At 44.6% G+C, this 22,405-nt stretch overlaps 1 protein-coding gene and 1 long non-coding RNA gene across 2 annotated transcripts in view; one reads left to right on the top strand and one right to left on the bottom strand.

Moving 5' to 3' along the window:
* Nucleotides 1–17,161, bottom strand: part of LOC119133589 — a 38,914-nt gene extending 21,753 nt beyond the window's left edge. Inside the window, exons 1-3 of the long non-coding RNA XR_005100165.1 lie at nt 17,089–17,161; nt 15,807–15,955; nt 14,655–14,794 (exon numbers count right to left, since the gene is read on the bottom strand). This is a non-coding gene — a long non-coding RNA (uncharacterized LOC119133589). The remainder of the gene's footprint in view (nt 1–14,654; nt 14,795–15,806; nt 15,956–17,088) is intronic.
* Nucleotides 564–5,815, top strand: spry4 (sprouty homolog 4 (Drosophila)). The gene is made up of 2 exons (XM_037269574.1): nt 564–868; nt 2,407–5,815. The coding sequence occupies exon 2, from the start codon at nt 2,458–2,460 to the stop codon at nt 3,562–3,564; it is 1,107 nt and encodes a 368-aa protein (XP_037125469.1). The 5' UTR covers nt 564–868; nt 2,407–2,457; the 3' UTR covers nt 3,565–5,815.
* Nucleotides 17,162–22,405: the final 5,244 nt, after the last annotated feature.

The following is a 22,405-nucleotide window of genomic DNA, read 5'->3' as shown; positions in this document are numbered from 1 at the left end:
CTCATTGTATGTGCGTCTTTCTTCCCACTATTCACCTCATGTTGTTGCACGGGAAGCAAAAGTGTGTCTTTATAATGGTGGCCCTCAAATTTACTAAGACTGTGGATTGTTGTAGCATTATTATTCAACCGAACCAAACATCCTTCCAACGGAGCACATGAGCAGAGAAATAATGGTCTTTCATGACTGCTATTGAGGCAATAATCACTGCAAATGTAAGGAAGAAAACAAAGTCCGATCTGTATGCATATAGAGATACATTTGCGGGATTAAGGTGTTTATGGAAATCAGACCTGACTTTGCCCTTGTGATAAAAAAAAACACTCTTCCTCTCTCTCTCTCTCGTCTCATTCACCGTTCCTCCCCATTCACATAAAGAAAAAAACTCGACGTGACGCATGCGCAGCACCACTCGGAATCCTCCCCATTCATAAAAATGTAACCTCCCGAGTTCCAGTCCCTCCCATTCACAAAAAAAAAAACGACCGAGGCATCTGCGCAGCACTCTCCCCCTGCCCCCTTCCTCCCTAACCCTCCCATTCATAAAAACTCAGCCCAGCCCTCCTCTCCTCCTCCCCTTCTTCCTTTTTTTCTCCTCTCGAGGAGGTTGCAACATCACATGCAGAAGCTGCGCGTCCACAACCGCAGTCGCCTTTTTACGCACCAGCAGGCTCGGAGGAGAGAACGACAGAACGCGTCCTTTCTCTCCCCCTTACATTTTTAGTCCTTGCTCCCCCCCTCCTGCCGAACACACACCCATTTGGACTACTTAATACTGCTATTGGAGCTATACTCGGCACACGCAAGCGATTGGGAATAATAGACGTGTTGCGCAACGACGAGATGACATTTTTACCCTGAGAGCACCGTAAGTACGCTTGGTTTAACGTGGCTGTCTCTAATTCAATCAAATAACCATTGCGCTTGCACTGAGGGAAAATTGCAACTATTTTGCAACAAGCTCGACTCGTGTTTGCACTTGGAGTCAATATTTAACCAGCGCCAAGCAAAGTTGAGGGCAGAGGAAGGCAAACTTGTGACGTCTAAACGTGCAGGGAAATGACAGAAAACGGTCAATTTTGTGCACTTTTTCAGACAGCAATCTCATTTTAACCCAAATATGACAGGTGTTAATTACCCCCGTTTTTACACCAATGTCCACAATAGTCATCACCAACTGCATGACAATAATTTAAAAAAACAAAAAATGGGACAGGTAAATTAAAAAAATGCGTTGTTTGCATCGCTTTTCGCGGCAGCGCCGAATCTGGCAACCCAACCTGGCATCATTCAAAACTGCCGTGCGCCATTTCCTCCCATCAAGGTTAATCCGTGCCCGAGTGAATTTGAATATATCACGTGTTACAAAGCCCATACAAACACGCTATTTGAGTATAGAGAGACAGAGCCGTCCGCCTCCGGTTTTTATGACTCAGTCCATTCACATATCTGGTGGGGGGGTGAGTGCGTGCGTGCGTGCGTGCACGCACGCAATCACATAAAGCTCATGCGCGCACAGTTCCGGCTTATAATGATCCCGATTTGATCACAAGCGTGTGTCGGTGCCAGCAGTGCAACAACAGGTTTGACAAACTGGATTTTGCACATTCTCTAAAAAACAAAAAGAAAAAACGTGCACATCCGCACGATTTTATTTTACGTCTGGACTAGAAATGGCGTAAATGTCATTAGAACAACGCATATCGGGTTGTTAGACTCGTGATATTGGATGCATGGCTGCTAAAAAAGAGAAAGAGAGAGAAAAAGAGAGAGAACGAGAAAGAGAGCGAGAGAGATCGTCATGACTGCAGCGCTTTGAGTCATGCTTGCAACAGCCAGTGCAGTCAAGCAGCGTTCATTCACAAAAAACGATGCCAGCTCAACAAAACGCAGTACCATTCACAATTCTTGCAATCCATCCACAAATAACGTCTGTTGAAATGAAGGGACTGTGACTAAAAGATACAAGATGAAGTCGTTTCCTATTTATTTTCCATCTTATCCCAGTCTTAGGGAGTCCTTTTACATGCAAGTCCCGCTCCGTGGCGCTGCCTGCTCTTTTGATGCCAGGGAAAAAGGGAGACCAACGTACATTGAATTAATATCAGGCGTTAGAAACAGCCAGAGGGAGGTTTGCGCCGCAACATTGTTGTAGGGTGAGATTTTTTTTCATCGTTTAGAACTGTATTCATACAGTGAAAAACATCAGCGGACATCAATGACAGCTTGTGTAGGAATCCCCGTGAAAATATGCCATCAGAACAATCGGATTTGACGCTTACTCATTGTTTAGAAAGTGCAGGGGGTCCTCAGAATACGCTGTAAAGAAGTCAAGTCACATTGCGAAGAGGACCCCTCTCTCAAATGCAAGGACCAGGTCTTAACCTTCGCCTTGTTTCTTTGCAGTTATGCTAAATGCTGCTTTAGAGTGACGACGTGCCAGGCAGCAGCCAACACATGGAGTCCAGGGTTCCTCACCACATCCCCGGAGTGTCCTCCTCCATCATAGCCCAGCCTCTGCTGGACAGCCGAGTGCCCTACGGCCGCCTGCAGCACCCCCTCACCATCTACCCCATTGATCAGATCAAGTCGTCGCACGTGGAGAACGACTACATCGACAGCCCCGCCGTGGTCTCCCAGCAGCCGCCGTCGAGTCAGAAGGTGGCCGGCAGACGGCTCAACTGGGCGGGTCCCCATCAGGAGGGGTTTGTGGGGGCGAACCACAACAACCATCACAATCACCAGCACCAACCCCAGGGCCGGTGCGAGACTCACCACGACACCACCACCCACCCGTGGATCTCCTTCAGCGGGAGGCCCAGCTCCATCAGCAGCAGCAGCAGCACGTCATCAGACCAGAGGCTGCTGGATCACGCCGCGCCGACCCCCACCGTGGACCACCACCCCCACCAGGGCCTCGTCAACACAATCACCACTCGAACTCCGGGCTGCTTGGCTTCCTCGGAACCCAAAGTCCTCACCTCCTCTTCTTCGGCTTCCTCCTGCACCTCCTCCTCTAAATCGCTGGATCTCAAGTCTGGGAAACTGCCCACAGGGGGCCAGCAGGGGTTGGCGCTGATCCCGTCCTCGCCGGCCGAGAAGAAGCACCTGCTCCTCTGCGAACACTGCGGCAAGTGCCGCTGCACCGAGTGCACCCTACCCCGGACCCTGCCCGCCTGCTGGGTCTGCAACCAGGAGTGCCTGTGCTCCGCTCAGAGCCTGGTGGACGCGGCCACCTGCATGTGCCTGGTCAAGGGGATCTTCTACCACTGCACAGAGGACGAGGACGACGAGGGCTCCTGCGCCGACAAGCCGTGCTCGTGCTCGCAGGCCAACTGCTGCGCGCGCTGGTCCTTCATGGCCGCCCTCTCCGTCGTCCTGCCTTGTCTGGTTTGCTATCTGCCGGCCACGGGCCTGGCCAAACTGGGACAGAAGTGCTACGACAACGTCAGCAGGCCCGGCTGCCGCTGCAAGAACTTGCAGAGCGCCGTCCCTCCCTGTAAAAACGGAGGCGGCGTGGAAGCCAAAGCCGGAACGCTCGAGAAACCGCAGCAGGGCTCATGATACCAACACATCCTGTCTGGCCAACGTTGGCCTTGCTCAAAAACAAACTGGACAGCACCACAGTACATATTCATTCTCTAGGGACCCCTTAACCAACCCCATTAATCTGCTGGAAGATGACTCGTGTAAAACAAAAAGGTACTTAAATAGCTTCTTGACCTGTTTTCGAAAGGCTCGATGATTACATCGGTGTATGGAAGGGTCGACAAGCTCTTGGGTGAGAAACCGCGGTTTGGGTTGTTTTGCGATGAAGGCACAATGTCATCTCAGCTAATTTTGTAACTAACCATAAAATGACCATGGGATTATATCCATATATCAAGAAGTTCAACTCTAGAGAATAATAGGATCTATATGGAGATAGATATATAGCCAAGTGTCCTGCTTTCAACACCAACAGTTGCTAGCTTGAGCATTCCAATTATTGCCACAGATTTGCATTTAAAATTCCCCTTAATGTCTCGACGAGCAAAACGATCACACTTTTTCAGAAAGCGAGGCTGAAACCATCCAACTGAACCGGAAGGCTGATCGAAGATCAGTTCGTAAACCCAAAACCTTCTCAGGGACTGTCCTCTAAAGATCTGCTGCTGCATTCAAGACTTCCTGGGAAGTCGGCGCTTGGTCCTCAGACCGCTTCAAACTACGATGAACTAATGCCAAGAAATTTAAGTGGAAAACGATATCTGTAAAATTGACCTTGACGTTGGAACTCCTTACGTCAAGTAGAGTGGCGGCCATTTTCCCCGTTTTCTTGAATGTAGCAGATGGTTTGCGAAGCTAAAATCGACTTTGCACGGAAAAGGTGCAAAAGGAACAACTGGTGAGCAAAAAAAGGCGGGAGCTAATCATCGGAAAGGGTTGAAGACAGTGTTCGGTCAAAATAAATCAAACCTGCCACTTGCACAACGCTGTTTTTTTTCTTATGTGGAAGCTAACCTCTTTTAAAGAACGTACTAAAGCACAGTATGAACCACCTCAGCTGTTCTGAGGTATGTGCGCTACTTTTAGCGCGGCCCGAGTGTCTTCATCGTCGTTAGTTGCCGCATAGCGTTCTCTTTAAAAGTCTATTTTTGTGGCTTGCACGAGGACTTTTTTTTTTTTTTTTCCTTTTTGCCAAAGGAAGCAAACGTATGGTAGCATGTCTTCGCTGTCCGAAGTGATCACTGCAGTGGTTATGCACAAACAGGGAGGGGAGGATGATGACAACCCATTTCTCCCAAAAAAATTGAGAAAAAAAAAAAAAGCATGCTGCCCTTTAAGACTGAAGGCCTTTTGTGTTTTGGGCATAAAGTGATACTTTGTTTCTCCATTTTCACGGTAGACGGCTAAACTCCTTTGCTCACTATTGTCTTGTTGCACAAAGCTGATTACACACTGTCCATCGAATGTAGTATGTGGCAATATTAAAAAAAAAAAAAAAAAAATCAGTTTAGGAAAAAGGTGCCAAAATCAGAGAAGAGCGGCAGAACTCGTAGACGAAAAATCACAGACGATAATGTTTAGTAATAGAAGCTATGCAGGTGAACGACTTATTTGCTGTAAATAGTTTCACGTTTGTGTTCTTTAGAGGAGAAGACTTTTAAATGTCCTTGAAAGGTTGCATGGTACACTATAACTATGACTAAGTACAAAATACATAGAGAATATATTAGATATCTATTTTCAGGGCAAGGACGAGAAAAAAAAAATGTTTTGGAGGGTTTGTGTGAAAGGAAGCACTTGAATTGGAAAAAGTGTGCCCTGCAATAAAATACATTTTTTGGAAAAAAAAAAAGGAAAAAAAAAAACAACTCCTGCTGCTGATGCCCTGCGTGGCTCATTAGCAGGCGAAGGCTAAGCTAACTCCCTCGCCTGTGGATTTGTGGAGTGCACAGAGGGAACACAATCCACCCGTGTCTATCGACTCATTTCCTGCTGCTTCCCCCCCTTTTCAGTCTTGATTGACAAACACAGCTGCTCTGCATACATTTGGTTGTGTTGTTGCCGCCTGTTTTGCCTGTCTTTCCCAACTATCTGCCTTTTGGAAGCTGCCTCGCTTTGACATGATATATTTTACAGAAATCCTTCAAATGACAATTCTATTATGGTCAACCCCCCTCGATGCTACAGCACCATGACCCTCTCCACCTTTGTCGCTCACTTTGGGGCCAATTTATACTGATTATGCCTTTGCAACGGCAGTGTTTGGGGGAGCAAAGAAGAGTGTGCTTCTTTTTTTTTGTTTTTGTTTAGATATAACAGAAAGGAGGAAGAAAAAAAAAAAAAAAGCTCTCATATAAAAGTTTTCCCTTTATAGATATATTTATTTTGAAGTTCTATTTTATATAGTATTTATTTAGATGCCAACTTTCTGTTTGTGAAAAAAAGCTTATGTTGAAATGGAATGTACATTGACAATGGAAATATATATTGTTAAATACACCAAGCTGCTGTTTCGTCTCTTTTGTCACCTGCTGTTCAGAATGCAAAATGCAAAAACGTGCATGTTACACACTTTTTGACACATTTAAATTAGACTAATTGGTAAATATATTAGAAAAATAGTTTCCAAAATGAGATTAGCAAATCAGCTAGCTAATAGATAGACAAACAAGCCAACTACTAAGCTTAGAAAACTACTGAGCAAAAAGAGATAAGCCAAGTAGCTACTACAATTTAAATTTAAAAAATGCAGTGCATTGCTGGATTAACTATTTTGATCAGAAAAGATAAAAATCAGATTAATTTACGGTTCACGTCAAGCATTGTTAAGAAAAACCACTCGCCAACTTGGTTTGGTGTCTTTTAAAGGAACGTTCGTGACAAGAAGGCAATCACTTCAACCGCTGTTCTTTGTTTTTACTTTTATGGCGCGGCATTTACAAGGTTTTTTTTTGTTGTTTTTTACATCACCATGCAGATTTCCTGAGTCGCACACTTCCTGTGTGTGTGAATGGATCGCACTTTATAAAACATTGGCGGGCCCACCAAGGTCAAATAAAGCCTCGACTGAATGGGGAGCGTTACATAAGTCTCAGGAAATTGTTGTCAGATGCGGACGATGTCATGCGATTCGTGCGTGCGTGTAGTTTAAGTGACAAGTCTACAGTGTTGCTTTGTGACAATCTGGATGTGTCACATTCCTTTCCCCACAAGGCCTGGGAAAGCTGAGAGCGCACGCTAACTCCGGCCCACCTGTGCTGCATGTTACCCGAGGCCTTCTGGCTTCCCTTGGTGTGCCCATCCCCCACTCCGCCCCAGCGACGACACTTGCTTCCTGGGTGTTTACCTGAGTGCACCTGGGAGGGTCGAACGGAAGGGGGGGCGAATGTGTGACACAGCAGGAGAGCGAGAAAAAGGAAGTCACACTCACAAACACACAAAAGAGGGCCTGCAGCCACAATTGCGGCTTCTGCTGCAACAGGTGAGCAACCTGCCTGTTTACCTGTCGCCTCTGTCAACACACACACTCACACACACCTGCATTTTGACTTCATACCACCACCACCCTCCAATTCCTTACCGGTCTGCATACTTAACAATTCCTGTACAATCTAATGAGCTGTGTTAAAAAGAATCAATGTGAAATGCAAATGACTTTTTTGTCATATGTGTGGTTAGGAAGTATGCAATCTTAGGTGCCCCCCCCCTCCCCACACACACATATGTCACAGATGCAAATTATAGAGACCTGTGGATTGCATGCACATTGTTTGCCTTTACTTAGTATCTCCAATGACCCCACCCCGACTTCTTCCCTCAGCGGAATTCAAGAGTAAAATGAAGCCGAGTGTGACAGGATGGCCTCAGCTGCAGGAAAAACACACATTTCAACACTTGTCGTAATCATGGGGCTGCCGGGACAATTGGAGGAGAACAGGGAGCAGTGGAGGTGCGGGTATGTGGCAGTGCAGGGGGCCCAGTCTTGTAAAATGTCACTCAATGGGTGGGTGGATTATGCAGCCCGTTATCACGCAAGGGACCGACCCTATTTGGTAGAAATGAGGACAAGAAACACATGCTAACTTTGTCTTACCCTGTTGCTACAGTATTTTACACCACCGTTTCCATTTGTTTTGGTCTTAGCAGTTAAATTTCACCTGTTCGTGGGTCACTTTGAACACAGACGAAAGTCCAAAAAAAAAAAGAGAGATTAGCTGGGGGGGAGCTGCTCTTTTTTTTTTTATTTGCTTGCTGCTTGCCTTCTTCTATGCAAGTCATGCAAGCGGTCAGCATGTCCACCATGGAGTCAGTCACCCAGGCAGCAAACAAGCCAAGCGCTCAGCTTCTTTTCAGCGGGGCCGCTGGCACGGGACCAAGTAATGCCACCAAACAAAGAGCCAGTGTCTTGCATCACTTCCCCTCCGAGAGGCCATCCAGGCCACAGCCTCTTATCACCAGGCACTGCCAGTCTGCAGCCAGGCCTCCAGCACAGTGGCCTCTTTGCGAGCCCTTCTCGCATTAGACGGCACCATTAGACCGCTGTGCTCATGTCATACATCCTTCTAATGGACCCCCAAAAAGTTAGCGCGACACTATTTTTTATGAAGGGCTAAAGGAGGTCATGCTTGCGAAGTATTCTTTGACTTTTGACAGTTGCAAAAGTTGTGTCAAATTGTAAACATTTGTAGCATGAAATGTTTCACTGCATTCTACAGCGACCCTGTTATTTTCCTATCGCAGCAGTTAAGCAGGGTAAGTCTGGAATCTTAATGGGCAGCTTTTGCTCCTCAAGTCTTGATAAGTATTCCGCCGGTGTAGTTTGATACTTCCTTCCATGCCACAACCTCACTGTGCGTTTGTGTGTGTGTGTGTTTCATGGTTGCGTGTCTGTTTTCAACAGGCCCCTCGGCTGCCTAAGGGGGGGGGGAGACATGTGCAGGGAAACAGTTGCATTCCTTTCAGATCGTCCTCTCCAAGGGAAAACACACACACACACACAGACACACACACACCTTTCATTCACATCTGTTCACACAACGGTCCACAAGAACTCACAAACCTCTCTTCCAACTTCGCTCTGTTTCTGAACAACAACAGAGCAGGACGGTTTGTCCCCTACTAAAAAAAAAATGAAAAAAAGCTGAAGTAACCAAACTTGGCTTCCGACCCCCGGAGCAGTGCCACGCCCACTTTGGCGGCGGCGGCGGCCTGCAGTGCATTCCTGCTGAGCGCATTGTCAAAGCCGAGCACTTCCTCTGGACGCGGGCCAGCGCCGACACAATAACATTGCAAACATTCATCCCCTAGCTTCGAGAATGACACTACACACTATAAAAGTGCACACACACACACACGTGCACTTACAGAACATACACAGGAAGAACTCTGTACAAACATGAATAATAGAAGTCTTCTTGCAAAACACTGTTTGGATTCTCTTCCGTGCATCTGACTCACATTTGCCACAGCTGTACAAAAACAAGGTCCGGAACTTTCTACATGACAAATCTGCATTTCAGATGGTCCTGATGCTAAGCAAAATAGCATGATGATAGCCAAATCATTTTTTGTTTCCTATTTATCAATCAATCATAGTTTATTATTGACCAACCAAATAAAGAACAATTATTATCACTCATTAATATTGTGTATGTAGAATATGAATGAGGCATCACAGGGCTCAGGTAATGATTGTCACGGTCAGCACTGTGATGTCATTTTCAGTCGACGTGGCAAAAATGGCTGCCGCCGAGATGGATAAAAACAGGTGGCTTGACTGCTGAGGCTGGAATCAGACTATTTGGACGAGTTGGATTGTTTCATTTTGACACCTCTAGGTATGAGCCATTGGCAGTTTGAAGAGATATCCCACCTCGCCACTACTAAGCACTCCTTCCCCACATCACACGTTTTACGGATGGACAGATGGTGAAAAGAGAGGTAAATATATCCGGATTACACATCAGACTGGAAACGGGCGCTCGATGGGAACGGATATGTACACATGCCGAGACACTGCTTCATGGCGCTATAAACAACCCGCACACATGGCCCGAAACTAATACGGACGTTCTTGACGTGCAGTTGTGTTGTGGCGGGGCAGACACATCTGCTGCCATGCTCGGTCGGCTGTGCCAACGTGATATCTGCTTGACGAGGCTCTTGGGAGGGGGGAAAAAAATAAAAAAACTTGCGCTTGTAAATTTTCACATGGTCACATCTACTTGGCCGGCATCGGAACGGGCCCCTCGCCCCTCCCCCCCTGTTAACATACATCTGTTTAGTCAATATCGTGAGCAAAATGGAATATCGCCATGGCAACCCGCCGCACGTACACACAACAACGTCGCCGTGTCCGATGCTAGCAAGCCTATAGGCGTTGAGGGAGAAGAGGTCAAGTCACGTTTCCTCATGTATGTGAGAATGTGTGTGTGTGAGTGTGCATGTGTGCGTTAGCACGTGCGCGCTTAGGGCATATGCCACCATGGTTCAATGTTTTTCTTTTTGCATCGCTGCCACTCTCGGCTTCCCGCGGGCTGACCTTTTCTCTTTCTGTCAACTTCTCGTCATGTGATCTGGGTTCCTGAAGGTCATGTGTCACCATTAAGGCTTCTTGCAAAACATGAAAAAGTTACAGTATTCCATACAGCAAACCGTGGCAATATCATATCATTATACCATTTTTTTTTGTTTTTTTTAAAGTATCTAGGCCATTTCATCTTCCCACCTGTTTGGGTAAGCCCCAGAGCAAAATTGCTATTTCTCAGCGTGTGATTTTGTCACATGACTATTAATGGATGAGCACACGGGGGGCCAGGGGGAAATCAAATGGCGCTTTTTTTAGACAAACAGCAAGTCTATGTCAAGACATGCTAAATATGTAATCATTAGACGACGTTACAATGATGATTGATGAAACAGAGAGCATTTTTTGCCTACAATGTTGAAAAAACATGAAGACTAAAAGTGTCATATTCCAAAGACAGACGGACGGGCGTGCGTGTGTGGAGAGAGCGAGAGAAAGTGCGGCACCTGCTCAGCGACCTCGCTCCAAACAAAGACCCCTCTGTCCCCACAAGTACAATGACATGCCCGACTTCCTGTCTCTATTGAGAACAACGGAACACATTAGAGGCCCTGTTCTATTCTCCTCAAACACACAGTCAGTCAAACACGGACTCCAAATAAGTAGGTGACATTTTTTTTGGGAGGGGGGGGGGGGGGGTAAAAGCAGATCAAAACAAAAAGAAATGAGACGCTGGTGGCCCTTTCCTTTTCAGGCTTGATAAACATGAGAATCGTGTTACCGTGGAAACCACACAGACGACTACTGTAGCTATCAAGAGGAGGTCACATGAGATAAAAATAGACAAGGAAGAATAGCTTAAAAGCTTAATGAGTCTATTTGTGGATTAGCCATCATCACTATGCCCATCTTCATATGCATTTGTTTTTATTCTTGGGTGCTTAAAATTTGGCTAAACTTTGAAAAATAGCATCTTGAGACACCAGTGAACGGTTTCAAATATGTTTGTGCGTCTTTAAGCCAACCCCTTGCAATTCCACCTTTATTATCAAGACATTCCTCTTTGATGGGTCCCCTCAAGAAAAGATTTGCATGCGTACAATTGCACCATGGTCTGGCTCCACTGAGACTCCGTGCCCAGCAGTCGTCGTCAGCAGAGATGCCACTATAACTGCCACGCACACTACCTCCAGCTCACTCCATAACAAACGATGAGAGCCAGGGGCCTCCCTTTAGGCTTCCTGTGTCCTACACACAGCCAGCAAATAAAAACAATCACGTTCATTTAGCCGTGCACGCACATTCGCACAACCACACGATGCATTCATTAGTGCGCACGCGTACTCACACCAACACACAAAAAACAGAATCAGGATTTCTGCTGATGTCAAGAAGTGATATACCAAGATGCCTTTCCAGCCAAGAGAACGTCTCCTTCTCGTACAGGAAGTGGGAAGGGAGAAATCGGAAGGAATTGGATAACTTATTGGTTTTTGTGGTTTAAAAACTGGACTAGTGAGTTCACAAATGAAGTCTGTTTTCTTTGGCGTTGTCACATTTTGTGTCATGAAACTGCTCCATTCCTGCGGTCTCTCACAATATTTTTATGAAGAATTCATTGGATCAAATATACAAAACCTCACTTAGGCAGAATGGTGCCTGGACTTAGACATTTCATTTATTCATAACGCAAACCACTCAAATCATCTTTCACCATTGAAATGCATGGAAATGACATTAATTCATCCCATCACTAATAAAACTATTGTTTTAATACATACACAATAGCACAGTTTCTCATTAAATCCCAAACCATTCCATAACTTTAAGTACCATTCCGTATTATTCGACACCTTTTTTTTTTTTCCTCCATCAGCCACTGCACAAGAACGAAACGATATCATCATGAGTATTACGAAATTGTTGTCCGTACTTCTCTAGAGGTTCTACCACAAAACAAAAAGGTGTGCTAAGTCTGTTGTCAAGTCATGTAACCCAGTAAGGGAGTACCGGTAGGGAGAATTTTTTCGGGGGGGGTCGTTTGAGTAATTTACACCAGGAAGTAATTATGTAAATTCTAAAGCTGGCTCTTCCAGTTTATAGGTGGCCCATAAAGCAACTGTCATGTCTGGCCGGCAATAAAGGTTATTTATTTCTTTGTTTATTAATGCTTCCACTGCTACTCCTCCCCCCAGCTTTACTTTTTTTTTTTAAAGGCTAAACAAAAAAAGTTATTTAAAAGTGTGCCAGCTGAGCCCACATGATGAATGCGGGGCTCCAAAGTTAAGAATAAATACATATAAACTGGGGGGCTGTGTTCGTTATTTTTATGAAAGTAACACAAGAGCTTCATGTGGTTTTGTTACATGTGGTTTTATGCGTTTAGGAATGGAAGGGTTAGGTTTCAAAAGTGGGTATTATGCACACTTAAAAGGCCACAAGACAAAGAAAGTGAAATAGTGTGTTTACATGCAGTGCAGTGTGTGGTAACCATTTGGGAAGATGGTGATGTTATCTTGGGGAGGGACGGGGGGGGGGGGGGGGGGCAATTGAAGTCATCTGCTTTGTTATAAATTGTTGTTGCACAATACTTTGCGGGATTATCTCTTCATTTCATTTTTGGAATAGTTTTGCTTTTTATCATTTGGTTTGACTGGAAGATTGCACAAAATTCCCCCCTCCCCGCAAAAACAAATGTTTGTTACCAAATATGGTCCTTTTTTCTAGCCAGGGCACAAGTATTAAAAACATTGAAGACATCATTCATCTTCAATGTTCTCCATAAAGGAAATCCAGAGTGGATGGTGCAGGAAGACAACGTTTGTCAAACAATGACTTCATGTTGAGCAATAAAATCAAGAGCTGCACTTCCTTCCCAATATTTACAGCTGTTGATGTTTTTTTTTCCAAAGCATCCAAACACAAACAATAAATCCTGCATTGCAATATTACATCAAGTCAGGGGGTTTGCTTTAGATTTTTTTTTTTTTTGCTATCAGGGTGTCTTGTCGCAAAGTTCAAAGAGTCCCAGCAGATTGTTTTCCACTGACAGGGGGATGGAATTCCTCAATGACATGTTGTATCCCATCCTAACTGTAACATCCTCCCCACAGGATAAATAAAAGTGAAACATCAGTGCTCATGTGTGTGTGTATGGGTATTCTTGTCTTTCTGCGTATGTGGGGCACTAGCCTTGCCTTACCCCTCTTATTGGACCTCATTCATAAATTCTGAACATTTAATTCACAGATCTGTGACTCATTTATCTTCCTACTTACTTTTGTTCTTACGCTGCAAACCAATTTAGAATTTAATGTAATTTTTGGGTTTGTCCCAATTTGTCAATTTGAATGAATTCTGATTAGGATGTCATTTCAATTACTTTTTATTTGAACATTTTAACGTATCTTGTATTTTAGTTGTAATTATTTTTGACAGTTTTCTTATTATAATGCGTGTGCATGTGCTGTGTAGGCAATCTTTCCAAATCCCAGGAAAAAAAGCTTTTGGTCAACTTTTGTTTTTGGCAAAGTAAGAAAGCGAGCCATAGGGAGGAAATGAACACGAATGGGAGTATGGGTATTTCGGCATGTGTGTGTGCACGCAAATGCGTGCATGTGTGTGCGCACACGCACACCCAGTGCAGATAGCCTGCGTGTTTATTTAGTTTGAGGTGACAGCAGGAAGGAAGGCAGGTTAACGAGCTGCCGGCTCCAGGCACCGAGGCACATGGCGATTACGCAACCGTACTCAACTCCACGTATACACAGATAATACACTCACCTGAGTGAGGAAACAGGAACCCTCGCAAAATACACAGGCTCATTTTAAGACCCTTGCACTATTTGTAGCATACAACGGCGGTACGGACACAACCTGGCATTAAGTGCACTTGACTGCGGTCACACCTACTGGGTGGCAAGCTAGCTGCCGATGGTTCCACGGGGAGTGCCACCAAGACGCAGAAACCACATCTAAAGCAAGGAAAAAAGGCAACCAGGCGCCACCCTTCAAATCGACATTATCCAATAAATAACCTATTCCAGTGATTTACAACTACTGTGGTCCGACGCACCACTTGTGCCGCGGGAAATTGTGCAATTTTACCGAATTGGTCCAAAAACTATTTATTGTACATCATTCTATGACAGTGACATATAGTGACACTAGATGCCAGACTACAATTCATATTTGTTCTGGGAGTATTTGCTTGTGAATATTGACTAAATTTCTGTCTGCATGTATTGCTCCACCATTTGTGTTCAAATATCTGGTTAAAACATAGCCACAATTGTTAGCCCCAAATGGATTCACAGCTGCTGACAGATCATCTGCATTCGACTTGAATTAAATATAATGGTTTCTGGATCTGTACCGTCTGACCCCTTTGAGTGTGGTCACAGTGATTGGGCTTGAAAACATGTGCACGCTATCATGACTGCCAGGTGCAGAATCAGCATTTGTGGTTTTTGCTTCGTCTTGAAGCATCCGAAAGAGAGCAAAGAGCCATGCTGCTTTGTGTATGCATGTGTGTGTGTGTGTATATGTGGTGGTGATGGTCAACTGAGCAGAAAAGACCCCCCACATCACCCATTAACACGGTCTCACCTTTGACCCACCGCATCCCCCCTTTGCCTACCTCCATTGAAGAGCTTGGTAATAGAGGCCAGGCTTTGTAGACGTCGTGCATGTTTACAATGATTGCAGAAAATGAAGGACGTTTACTCCAGTGTTTCTCAAACTGTGGTCCCCGGACCTCCTGCAGCCAAAGCTTTGGGTCTGCAAAGTAATCAGCAGAACTAGGTTAGAAGCACAATCCCAATTACAAAAGTACATATGTAACTGCACTTTGTTGGACTTGAAGTTCCGAGTAAATGTAGACACAAGAGCTCATTTTGACAAGCGTCGGAGCCTGGCCATGTGTTAGGATTAATAAATGTGCACAATTGAAGACTTCCTGTTATTTAGCGGTGAGGCCAGAGGAAGTTATTCTGCGGGACACGGATCATTTTGGTCAGAACGCCGGCCTATAAATACTGAGCGCGCTACGCACTCCGCATCCCGCCTCCTTCCTCCCCGTTACTGTTGTCCGCCAAATGAAAACCAGAAGTGCAGAAGGAAAACAAAAGCAAAAGAGAACAAGCGTGTGCATGAAACAGCATCATACAGAAAGTTTGTGAGGACATTGTTTGAACATGTATGTAAATTTGCAAGTGGCAATTTGTGTCAGCAGAAGCCACAACATCTGAGTCAGTGCTGTCATAGTAACTTCAGCTCACTTCTCCTTAGTGCTATTAAATGATGAAAACTACTTCAAATGACTTTTTATTGGAATTATTTCGCATACCACTAGAGGGAGACTGTTCGTGGTACCTGTGCCACACTTTGAGAATTACCCAGCCAAATTATTCGAATCGTTTTTAAACATTTTCCAACCCAAAAGTAGTCTCACTCTTCCTTCGGTATCTGTTAAACGTCGTTAATCTTTTCCCTCAATCAACCACGGTCTGTCTTGGGATTTCATTGCCTCCGGCAACATCGGAACTCTCTGTTTACCCATCCCATAATAAGGCTCATTCAAGCTCGGGACATCTTGATTAGCTCTGCTGAACGTCTGGTTCTCATTTAGCGTGGAGGATGGACGCAGGAAGAGAAAAGAGTTCAGGATTGAACCAGGGGTCAGTGGAAATGAAGGTGAAAAATAATACAAGCAAGTCTTTGGAACTGCTGCTTATGTCAAAGGATGAACTTTCTACATTATTGGAGCCCATAATAGATGAACTTATCTTACCTTGGTTGGCCTCCAGTGGGGCTCACTGATTAACAACTATCCTGTTGACACAGCTCCTATGACAGAAATTGGACGGAATATACCCTTGAATGAACTCCCCGGTTCCGGACGTGTCGCAATGCAAACAAGCGATCCGGGCACCATTATCACTGAAAAGAACAAAAAAAAATCATGAAAACAAAGAAGGAAGATTTCCACCTTTATTTACCAAAATTGTTATACTTCTGGTAGCAACATAAAACCCTTTTGCACATTTGATGAGATTATGTAATAGTTGCGGGTACCTAGAATAAAACAATAAATGGGGAAAAAAAAATGTTGGATGTGTGACACAAACTAGGAGAAAAATGTGGCTTAACACTCCCGCGGCGGTTTATCATTCCCAGCAGATGCTCGGCCTCTGCAGCGCTCACAGACACACCCAGACGCAAATATATACAGTTACATTTGAAAAATGCAGAGACACTGTTGAAAGAGCATACACTCCCACGGTATTTATGCGAGAAAGAATTCTGAGTAAACTATGCAACACACACACACACACACACGCTGCACATCAGAGTGGAGTTCATGTAAGCGATAAGAGACAAGAGTCAACAGCCCAGCAGATAACCTGCTGATAGCGTGTTCCCTCGCTTCCGCTGCCCTTTTGTTTACCTAATGATCCCGTGGATCTACATGAGTGCTGCAGAGACACATATATGAATTGGGCAACACTTGCTACCCGCTCATTAAGCTCATACAGGAGAGACTTCAAATGACTGTAACCTAAAATCAAATCTGAATGAGGCTAAAGACAGAACCCTGTGGGACGCCACATTCGGATCTCTGCAATCTCCATTCACAAACGGGTCGAACCAGGAATGTGAAATAAGCTAAATCTGAAGAACTGTACAGGAAGGTGGTGGTGGGGATCCCAAGCTAGCTTCAAGCATGGGAAAAAACCTGCACTCACCAGCAAAAGCCCATTCAGATTGTGAACCACCTGCTGCGTTCCACGGCCAACAAGTCAGCTACTTAAGGGGCCACAATTTAATCAGTCAGTCAAAAGGCCAAGCAAGAAATCCTACCATATGGATAACCACCATTGAATGTAGCCTAAAAACATATCCATCTATTTATTGACTGTAGACTAATTGATGATACATACAACACTGCTGACTAGTCTTGCTGCTGTCCACATTCACTTATGCACATAGTCATTCATAATAACCCAACGAGCCGCCACCCACACTTTTTGAGCAGCCGGCAGAGGACAAGAGAAAAAGGAACAGGTCATTACCAAGGAAGCCCGGCAGTCTTAAAGCCATTCTATGCCCCTCGGAGAGAGGCAGTCGGCACAACATGGCTGACTGGAGTGCTTCAAAGCAAAAGGAGGAAGAGGCGGTGGAGGGAGGGAGGCAGAAGGGGTGGGGGTAAGTCACTTCCACTGGCCTTGCATGTTCAAGGGGAAGTGGGGAGTTTACAGGGTGACACGAGGGTCACAGGGCAGGCCCGGAGGAGGTGACACACGGGGGGCATTTGTGTGGACAAATCTGATTATGTTGGATTTGTTTTGATCCGATGTGTCAGTTTGTCCAAGCATAGCTAAACACCACGCTTTGCAAAAAAATTCAAGCTGCAACATAAAGTCTGGCAATACTGTGGACAATGATTGAACAGTAGCCCAATGCATGTTGCGTATATGCATAGGCTACAATGGCCTCAGTTGCCTCTGACAGAAATTACATTAATTTATGAAGGAGTTATCCAACCTGTCCATTCTCCTGTGGTATGAATTATTAATTTAGGATTTTAGTTTCAATGTTTCACCTTTTTTGCACCAGTATCTTACAAAAGCAACTAAACAAGTGAAAAAGTCTTGTGCAGTATTTAAAGACAATATTGTTGGATATACTTGTTGTGGTTATGACTTGTAAAATACAAAAATGCTAGATAAAATTTAAGATGACTAGGATTGACGCAGTGTGACAAAGCAGATGCACAACTGTCTGAATTGCCTAAATTCCTGGGGGCTGATCAATATGACGTGTGCCTTTGCACTGGAAGTATGCAAAGTTGGTGAAGGTAAAGAAAAGACGTGCAGGTTTATTTTCCTAGCAAACAACACGGCAAATAAATCCTAGAATAAAATAAATCCTATTTCTTACCGAAAACACTGCTACTTTGAATGCATGTGACACAATCCAAAAGTGTTGGCGTCCTGTCAAGCTGTCAACCCGCCTTCAAGTCCACTGCGAGGTTTTATACACTTCCCAGTAAAAAGCATGACAAAGCATGGGAGACCCTCTAGTGGCATGGAGGTATATTATAACAACGCAAAAAGAATGCAAAAAGGACAAAACGGCTTCAATTATGATCAAAGTTGATGATATTAAAAAATAAAATGACAGAAGAAAAATTCTCAATGAGGCATGGACAATAAAAAACAGACTGGGCTAGAGGTAGAACCCTGATGACCCCCACGTTGGATTAAAAAAGTCACCAAATTTATTCCTGGTATTAACAAAACTAAAGTGGGCTAAGTATGAAACCCTGTGGCACTACAGGTTAATAGTATTTTGAAAAATTAGCCTGGCCAAAATGGTGTAAGATTGTGATGTGCATATAATTTTACCCTCAATAAAGTTCCTCTTTTTCATTGCATGATTGGTTGAACTTTTCTAAGCTTACCTTTGATTGAAGATGAATTTGAATGCAACATTATTCTGTCCTTCCCGCGCCATTTTTATTTCCCTTGCCTCCTCCTCATCCTCTTGCCAACACCTGTGCCCCTGCGGAGGAGGAGGAGGAGGAGTTCCGGAGAGGAGGAAGCCCCCGGGGGTAGCGAGGCACCTCACAGATGGTTAGCAAATTACACCTTCATTACCTCTCGTCTACGCTTCCTCTGGTCAGCGCTTCACAATGACTCGCTGTTCCTGTCACATCTGCCAGCGTGTTGGCCTACAGCAATTAAAAGTTGTTTGTTGCTTACTATCTGCACACACACTTGCTGATATAATACAGCTGTATAATTAGACTGCAAAACATAGTGGCTGTTTGGAATGCTTCAAGGTTAGCACGGCTTACCACGGAATGGTCAAAACAAATGAAATGTACATCATTGTTATGTCAGTTTGTGTGTGGATGTCATGTTATGAAATGTTTTCATAAATGCAGCATAGCCTTTGGAGGAACATTAGACAAAGGCAACTGACCCCAGCATGTTTTCAATCAACAACCTCAAGGCTTCTTTATTCACTGCTAATGTTATCATCCAATCTCAACCTTGGATCGTACCAATGTTTGACTAATTGGAGCCAATTCCACATATTGAACATGACCTTATTCTTTTACAACTAGATCCTGAATGTCTTTTTAAATACATCTTGATTGTATTTAAAGTAATATCCCTAAAAGAGCCCCCACCCCTGGAGAGATAAATATATTTCAAACCATAACAAATCTGGTAATGCATCTAACACATGTGAGCTGTTTTGCTTTTGGACATATGGCACTTGTGGAATTGGAAACTAAGACTTCACTACTTGGATCTCTTGATGGCTGTTAGAAAAGGAAATTGCAATCTAAATAGTTTTAATATAATTCAGGGGGAAAAAAAAGTTGAATGTGCGCTTTGAGCCCAGTGAGCATTTTAGGTCCAAAAATGTTCACAGGAATAATAAATTGGAGCACTGATTATGAACCACGTGACTCATGATAACAACCAAACCAATATGTCTCCGTCACAATAAACGTTCTTCAGAACTAATAATAAAGAAGCCTTTTAGTTTTCAGTTCATTTATTTTCCGTTTCAGTTCCGTTTAGTAAGTATGACACTTCTTTTTTGTCCTGCTATTGTCCTGCTAAGTTGAATGTTCTCCACGGTTCCAGCGAAACGCCTTTGAAAAGTGTCAGATCCGTACAGTAACAATAGGCGAAGCGCCATTGATCGTCAGTGAGCGCTGACCACTTCTCCAAGGCCTTTCCCCTCCTTCCCGTGCCTCTTCCAGCCCAGCGTGAAAGCGCACGCGAGGGCCCCAGCGCAGCCATTAGTCAGGCCAGGAAGGCATGGAATAATAATGAACGGCGCTCTCACGCATGAGCAAGCAAACCCCATCACCGCCACCATCAGCCAGTTTCCAGCAGCCATTTCCGTCATCTAAAATGCATGTCCCTCTCACTTGAGCGGATCTCGCCGTTCTCTGGCGAGTACTTTCCCCTTCCCGGCACTGCCGGCCGGCTACAGTAGAACCGCCGATGGGGAAAAAAAAAAAAAATCCGTCTCCAAATGGTTGTTTTCTTTCCGTTTATACACTTATGACCTTTTCAAATAACACTCATTTACATGCATACTTAATTCTTAGTGATTTATTGGGGGGTTCTTCGTATTCAATTAAGGATGGGCGCTGTCCAGCACGTTTGGGAGCTTTGTGTTTTTAAAAGCAAGAAAAATGCTCCGTCTACATGTTTCGGCTTAAAGAGAGGATCACAGAATTTTTGCATATTTGCAGTTCACCTATTTTGTAAATGTATCCTCCACTCTATCAAAAACTCACCAAAGCAAAAGACTATAGGTGCTTTATGTTGAAGTGATCTGAGGGGTTTCATTTAGACAAAAGTAGTGCTTTGAGGAAATACTGTGTGATATGTCTTGGGGTAGCCAACCTTAGGTGTACCTAATGAAATGTCCAAGAAGGAGGATGCTATAAAGGAGACCGCCACCACAGTGGCGTCAGGGCCTCAAGTGATCCACTGCAGCAACGTCAGGAGTGACAATGAAGAGAGAAGAGCAAGAATGAGTCATACGCAAGCCCCTCCTTCGACACCCCCCCACCATCACCACCAATACCCCCCCACCTCATCCCCCCTCCCATCGAGCCACGTTACGTCCGTCCTGACTCATTCATTCTCAGCGCAGTCTCACGCCTACTGTTTTGCTTCTACACACCGACGCCCATTCAACTACAGCTCCATTCACAAAAAAAAAACATGTTGGCCATTCAGAAAAAAAAAAAAAAAAAAGAAAGACGCTGGTGTTTAGAACATGTATGCATGATGGAATACTTCTTCCTAATTTGGTGGTCTGGTGTGGCGTTCAGTCGCTGCCAGGGCCACCCACACTGTAGACCACTGACACACTGAATCAAATGTGTGTATGTGTTTTTGTTCCCACTTCCTTCCCGAGCTGCTGCATCTTCATCCCTGTCTTCCTCTCTCTGGTTAGCTCATCTTTAGACTGACTGCTTCCCAGGCAGCTAATTATAAGCCACGGTTGTAGGGGGGCCGGATGTGACGCTATGCCCTGTGTGTGTGCGTACATTAGTGTTGAAGTCATATATGACACATGAAGAAATGATTGTTTTCATACATTTACATGTTTGCACAAGATTTCATTGTTTTCCTTCATTTTGCATTTAGGTGCCCACTAAGCTCTTTTTTTTTGTGTGCAAAGTGTTTCTTTCGGACGGATGTGTTTCATCATTGACAAGTGCGTGTGTGTGTGTGTCACCAAGTAGGATACACAACCTCAGCCCCTCCCTCACTGTACTGCAGCTCTGACTCATACAAGGTGGAGGGAGAGACAACCGGGGTCTGATGATTGGCAATGAGCGTGCACACACATATTCATGCATGCAACATATGCCCAACGTATGCAACTGAAGTGGAATTGTTTTTTTTTCCTGGAATGGAAATGGAAATAATTTGTTCGCAACGTAAAACCGGATGAAAGCTTCTTAACTGTCAAGAGTGTCAAAAGTACTACACGAGTTGTGATAGTAGTAAGTGGAACTGATCAATGGGATTGCAAATTCTTGGGAAAATGGGGATAAACCTCTAGTAAATGCAAACAAACAGAAAAGCAAAACTATCATCCCTGTGCTTCGCATTCAGGGGATCTGGGTTGGAATCCCACCTTTGTGTTGAGTTTGCACACAAGTTAGCCATCCATCCAAGTTTCTAAATTGTCCAAAGGTATGAATGTGAGGGTCAGTGGTTGTTTTTCTATATGTGCCTTCTGACTGACTGATGACCATTCCAGCCCCTAATGAAAACAAGCACCATCGAAAATGGATGGAAGGAACTTGTGTGCCTTGAAAAGCTGACTTCCTGTGATGAATAGCAGGTCACCTGTATGACATCACTGATGAGGAGGGGGAGAGAAAAAAAGAAAAGCTCCTCCTCCTTTTCTTCTTCCTCTTCTCTCCATCATGCTCGCTCCCCTCCCCTCCCCATCCTGACGGGATGAGTCACAGACGGGCCAGTTCCCTTGATGCACTGCAGAAGCGTCATGTGACGTCTCCGCTGCCACCGCCGCCTCCCGTGCATTCATTCATCCTTTCGCCCCCCCAAAAAAGGCCAATATTACAAAAAATGTATGCAAGAGTAGAGTAGTTTTCATTGATAAATGTGTGTCATGGCTTTGCTTTAACCGTGGATGCTGTTTAAGGTTTTATAGTTGCCATGGTTACAGCATGCCAGGAGACAAAAAGAAAATACAGGCAAGGCTCACAGTGGTGCAGTTGGTTACATAATACACTCACCGGACATTTCATTGGGTACACAGCGAAGACAGGGGCAGACAAGCTGTGGTGCGCGGGGTCAAAGGTGGCCCGTG

The sequence above is a fragment of the Syngnathus acus genome, chromosome 14 (genome assembly GCF_901709675.1).
Source record: "Syngnathus acus chromosome 14, fSynAcu1.2, whole genome shotgun sequence".
NCBI classification, from domain to species: Eukaryota; Metazoa; Chordata; class Actinopteri; order Syngnathiformes; family Syngnathidae; genus Syngnathus; species Syngnathus acus.
Note: the sequence above shows the minus strand (reverse complement) of the source record. Positions and strands in the feature narration are given on the sequence as shown.